This window comes from Mastomys coucha, chromosome X (genome assembly GCF_008632895.1).
Source record: "Mastomys coucha isolate ucsf_1 chromosome X, UCSF_Mcou_1, whole genome shotgun sequence".
NCBI classification, from domain to species: Eukaryota; Metazoa; Chordata; class Mammalia; order Rodentia; family Muridae; genus Mastomys; species Mastomys coucha.
Window position 1 is genome coordinate 61270167 of NC_045030.1, and position 6353 is coordinate 61276519.

The following is a 6353-nucleotide window of genomic DNA, read 5'->3' on the forward strand; positions in this document are numbered from 1 at the left end:
CCTAAAGAAATAGAAGAAGAGGTCTGGAGAAGTGGCATACATGTGGGGACTGGGAGTGGTCTGTAAAGGCCTCTTTATCCTGACTTTTGTACTTTCACCTCATTTCTTTCCAGGCTCTGAATGGTTGGGCCAATGCTAATTGGTACAACTGGTTTGGTACTTAAATGATTAAATAGCAGGTGGAGCAGATGGTGTGGGACAAGATCCCTGGGAAAGGTGAGGATGTAGCTGCTGCTGGAGAGGAAGGAATCTAGTGGAGCTTGAGCAATTTAGAGGTTTCTAACAAGAAGGAATAAGGATCTGCTCCTCTGCCCCCTGTTGGGGTTTGATGCTCACATACTAATGAAGGACCACTAAAATAACTGATACAGCCTGTTTTGAGTAACTGAGCTGTGAAAGCAAAATTCTCCACAAAGATTTAAGAATCATTAGGATCATAGGTCGTGATTCTGGCCACACATTAGATTAATCTAGGGTTTTAGATAAACATGGACACCCATATCACGTAAAACAGAATTCTTCCAACTTACTCTTGCATTAAGCAAGAACTTAATAATAATGAGCAATAACAAGTATTTCTGAAATATCTGCTTATGTGTGAGAGATGTATTTTAAGCACTTTACAAATATTAGGTTGTTTAATACTCATTAAATCACTGTGAAGACTGCCCTGCCCACGTTACCAGTGACCATATATTGATGGACAAGCTTCCAGTCTAAGGTCCAACAGGCATACTGGCTTTAATGTCTGAGTACTTTACGCCCATAGTATGGATCAGCTGGACTCAAAAGTCTGGTTCAATGAAGTCATTTGGCTTCTATGAGGATGCAAACCATAAATCTAAAAGTTTAAAATTAGAAGGGAACCAAGACCTGGAAGCTGCTGTGTTTTTGATGGTTGCCTGCAGTGTGCCTTGCATTCTGGCAGATTGGGTTGCTTGCCTTGGGCTGATCTTACACTTCCCTTTCCTTGATTAATTCTGTAAATGCTAATACTGCCTAGGGCTTTAACTCTGCAATGATCTCTTGAATTCCGAAGCTATGTAGGCAATTGCCCTTTTAACAGTTTTCTCTAGCTCCACACACCCGCCACTTTGAAAGCTGTTTCTTGTCTGTTTTGTATCACAGTGAAAGCATCACTATCCATTCAATCACTCAAACTCAACATCTGGGACTCAAGACGCTTTCCTGTTATGCATATCCTAGCAGTTTGAGTTTGAGATGAGTCCCAAATCTCTGTCTCAGACCTCATCTTCAGCAAAAACAATCTAGAAATCATAGTATCTACCAAGCAGTTCCACCTGAGTGCCCCCCCCCAAAAAAAAACCAGTCTAGACAGTCTAGACTCAACATGTGTCAGGACTTGTCATATATCTCAGAAAAGTGGCTAAGTCTCTATGGCATGTGAGAGAATTGAGGCACAAGGATAAAATGCAGAGTTTTAGCTTAGTTCTTCTAGCTTAGAGTTGTCGTTGAGATAAGGCATTAAAAAGAGATGCTTTGGCTAAGGCCAAAACGCAGTGGTGAAAGTCTCCTCTAGCAGGTACAGAGACTTTGTTAAGGCCCCAGGCAAACAAAACTCTCTTCTCTCTGGACTGGAAGTAGTCACACTGAAAAAACTTCTCCAATAATTCAGGCAGGATTCTTGCCATTGTGTTATTCTACCATCCTTTAGGAATGCCTTGGCTCTAGTGTTGAAGCACTGGCCCCATTCCAAGCTGTTTTGTAGCAGAGTCTGAACAGGTGCAAAGCCAACAGAGAGTATTTAGTTACTAAAACCCTGGAGGATATATAGTTTAACATTGAAATCCTTCCTTTTTCATCCTTCAATGTTTTTACCATGCTTTTTGTGCATTACAATCACACGTTTCATATCCTTAAACTCAGGATAATTATTATAGTCAATTATGCTAGCAACATCCCCCAGGATACTAACTTTGTTCTGCAAATCATAAATGTATATCATCTGATATACCACTTAAAAGGTAAGTTTTAGAGAATTTAAAATGAATTGGTAAAAAGTTAGATGATACTTTTAATATGATCCATTTAAAACCAAAATTACTGCCCAGAATAGAAAATCACACATGGTTGGCTGGCCTCAACACTGAGGTTTGATTGGTCTAGTCTGATCAGAATCTTGCAAATCAGAGGGGAAGGAGAGACACTGTTGGACCTGAGCAGTCTCAGAGTTTATCCCCGTGGTCCTGCCTTGTCTCTATGCTGCCTATATTTGCCTGTTCTGAGTTCTCCTCTGGGTCTGTGTGTTCTACCCTCCTGGTCTCTGGGTTGCTCTTGTCCATTTCCTGGCATTCTTTTCAAGGCTACCTATTTTTCAGGTCCCTGATGTCTACTGGCAATGGGGTTCTTTCCTAAGAATCCACAGTAATCTTTGTAAGGTAATGGAATTGTAGCATTTGTAGAACTGTAGTTATATATTTCATAAAATTATAACGTCAAGAGTTCAGTTCCTGCGAGTTTTGTCCCGCTGTGAACATCAGGGCACCCGTGTCTTCTGGTCACCTCCCTTGTTCCATGGCCCTGAAGTGGCAATCTTCAATCCTGCCTCAGCCCAAGAGACCCAGACCGGCTGCTGCCCCGAAGCTGGAGGACAAGTCGGCCTCTCCCGGCCTGCCAAAGGGAGAAAAAGAACAGCAAGAAGCAATTGAACATGTTGATGAAGTACAAAATGAAATAGACAGACTTAATGAACAAGCCAGTGAGGACATTTTGAAAGTAGAACAAAAATATAACAAACTCTGCCGACCATTTTATTTTTTCAGAAGAGGTGAGAATTGATCGCCAAAATCTCAAATTTTTGGGTAACATTTGTCAACCATTCACAAGTGTCTGCACTGCTTGGGGATGAACATGAGGCTCTGCATTATTTGACCAGAGTTGAAGTGATGGAATTTGAAGACATTAAATCAGGTTACAGAATAGATTTTTATTTTGATGGAAATCCTTACTTTGAAAATAAAGTTCTCTCCAAAGAATTTCATCTGAGTGAGAGTGGTGACCCATCTTCAAAGTCCACTGAAATCAAATGGAAGTCTGGAAAGGATTTGATGAAATTCTCAAGTCAAACACAGAATAAGGCCAGCAGAAAGAAGCAGCATGAAGAGCCAGAGAGCTTCTTTACCTGGTTTACTGACCATTCTGACGCAGGTGCTGACGAGTTAGGAGAGGTCATAAAAGATGATATTTGGCCAAATCCCTTGCAGTACTATTTGTTTCCTGATATGGATGATGAAGAAGAGGCAGAAGATGATGATGATGATGATGATGATGATGATGATGATGATGAAGAGGAGGAAGGGTTGAAAGATACTGATGAAGAAGAAGATGAGGATGAAGGTGAACAAGAGGAGGATGAGGATGGAGGAGCAGAAGGAGAGGAGGATGAAGGTGAAGTTGACTAACACAGATTGATGGATTCTAATCATCTTTTTTATTTTCTTTTTCTTTTTTAATTTTCTCCAGTCCCTGAGAGCAAATTGCAGTCCTTCCTCCCTGTCCCTCTGTGCTCAGTTGCCCTGTTTTTGGGGTCTTAACATCATGGTTCTCAACTAATTTGGGGGAAAATATCTTAAGCAAAATACAACAGGAAAAGAATCTCCACATTTCTGTTCTAAACTCACTTTTATCCTTTCTTGTCTCCGAAATTTGTGGATTCAACGCTACCACCATGGTCTTTGGGAAAAAAGAAAAGCCCTCCATTTCCCTTGGCTCTGCTGGAGGCTGGAGGGTGCTAGGCCTTGTGTAGAGTTCTAGCTTATTTCTTTTCTCTGTATATTGGGCTTAGAGATTACACTGTGTCTCTATGTGAATACAGACAGTTAGCATTTACCAACATGTATTCTCTACTTTCTCTTGTTTAATAGCAGCCTGAATGAACTATGGCCACATGGTGATATGGATGAATTTTAAAATGGTGTCAAACGAAAGTAGGAAGACACAGCAGTTTTGATTCTAGGATTCCACCTACAAAAGAAGAGACAATCTGCCTTCTGTCTCATTTGTCAATTTCTTTGCCATTCCATACAGAACCAGGAATAAACGTTAACACTCAAAAAGTACCAACAAACATGTAAGTCTTCAATTGAGTAGGAATGGCCAGTTCCTATATTGCAAACATCCATTCATTTTTCTGCTTGACAAGTTAGCTGTCATTCACTACAGGAGTTAGACCGTACAACTCCCTCTTCATGCCCCAGACTATGTGGAGCCCTTTCTTTATATAGTCCTTGTGTTGACATTCTTCTAACAAGAGTGTATTTGAAAATAAGAGCCTTGATATCTTTTCTTCTCCCCCCCCCCCACTTTTAAGTCCCAGAAAGGCAGGGGCAGTGCTCCTCTTGGTTAACAGTCTGTCTTTGGTGCCCACTATTAGGTCATCTATGGATTCGGTGAATAAGCACAACCCTTCACTAATTTGGATAAATTATTCTACCATGCATTTGTGCTATGCATTGCCCAATAGAAAATTTTAATATATAGAGAGCAAAAGCCATGAGATCTAACTATGTTTCTTACTCCTTGATGGACACTGTAGACATAAACCATGCACAGTTCATGATGGTTGGGGTCCTAACACACAATGACATAATTCTCTTTCTTCTTACTGAGACCAGCTGATAGGTTCTGCGACCAATGGACAATGGCAAAACTGATTTTGAGAGGGATAAGACCAATAGATGAAAAATTTGATGGTCTACACTGACCAATAGAATATGTTTTAATGCATCTTATAAAAGTCTTGGCAAAGCCAGGCTCAACCATCTTCATTATGAATATTTATAGCCCTTTGTTCTCATCTCTGGCCCTAGAAAACCCCAACAGAAGCTAGCAGTAATAAAAGCCTGAAAGCAAGTAGGTTAGCTAAAGACAGTAGCTATAGAATAAAGTGACCTCCTTAAACCTGTAGTCTAGGAGAGGCCTGTGATTGGGAACCATCTGTCTACCTTGTAGCTGCAGGCAGTGCCCTAACATGTTGTCCCAAAAGATTGCTGTGGTAGACTTACAGGAAGAATGGCCTCTGAGTCCAAGAAGATGTTGTGCTTATATAATTACAGGAGCAGATGCTGAAGCGGACTAGCTCCTCATGTAAATGAAACTAGAGGCTGTGAGGCGAGGCGGCTGGTACCACTCTTAATTTCCCCAGTGGTTTGCTCCTGCGCACTATGTGGAGCCACATGCACAGAGAGAAGGAATAAAAGAAAAAGCATAACCTATGTCCTTCCCCAACCAAAACGGAGATATTGTTGTTGAAAGAACATTAAGATGGTTCTCACTTAGAATATTTTCTTCTCATTCTGCACCCCAGTGTAGGGGAATGCCAGGGCCAATAAGTGGGAGAGGGTAGGGTGGCAAGCATGGGGAGGGGGGAGGCAACAGGGGTTTGTTCTTGTTGTTTTTGTTTGTTTGTTTGTTTTTTGGGAGAGAAAATTGGGAAAGGAGAAACCATATGACATGTAAATAAAGAAAATATCTAATAAAAATAAATTTAAAAAAATTTAAAAAGAATATTTTCTTCTCCATGTTGAAAATAAGTAAAAAAGAATACCCATGACTAGAATGACCATATCATGTACTGCCAGAACTATGATTAATTGAAAAGTAACACAGAACACTGTTATATGTGGCCTCACATGTAATTTGGGACTCTCCCAAGCAATTAGGATGTTTGTTTTTTCTAGCCTTGACTATTATCTTACGTAAGCTATAGGCTCCCTCGAATCCTAAAATCCAACAGTAAGGGGTGCCTTGATGAACCTGATAACTTGCAGTAGCAAATTGAATAGTTGGATTTGACTACATCCTGTGTTGCCTTGGGATTCATATCTCCACTAGAGTCTGTTGCATACACCAGTGGGTGCACAACTGAAGACTACAACTCCCTTTGCTTCTCCATAACATTCATATCTAGAACTTGAATCCATATCAGTTCAACTGAATGTCTCTGGTTTTAAAACACTACATCTGATTAATTTATTAATTTAATTTAAATCTGTGGATTAGCCATGGTTTGGTACAGATTGTTTGATGCTGTGTAGTTAAACAAATATTAAGAACTGGCTTCACCCAACTTCTGCAAGTTGTTCTGACCTCCATATACATATGGTGGTCTATGGGGATGCCCCACCCACCCACTCATGCTTCTACATGAAAAGAAGTGAATATGAAATAAAATCAAAACAGGAATTAAGTTCAAGCTATGAGAAAAAATAGTCTCTGCCTGGAAGAGTTTTCACTTTAGTGGAGATATACAGATATGTGGGTAATTTAAGTACAATACAAATATCGTAATCAATGTATATAATGTTTTTATAAAATATAAATTGCATAGTACA

General features: G+C 40.1%; 1 protein-coding gene across 1 annotated transcript; it reads left to right on the top strand.

Annotated features, from left to right (window-relative positions):
• The first annotated feature begins 2535 nt into the window (after positions 1–2535).
• LOC116092805 (protein SET-like) lies at positions 2536–3422 on the top strand. Its single transcript, XM_031373809.1, is given in 2 exon segments — positions 2536–2769; positions 2772–3422. Coding segments are annotated over 2 exon segments (885 nt in total).
• The last annotated feature ends 2931 nt before the right edge of the window (positions 3423–6353 follow it).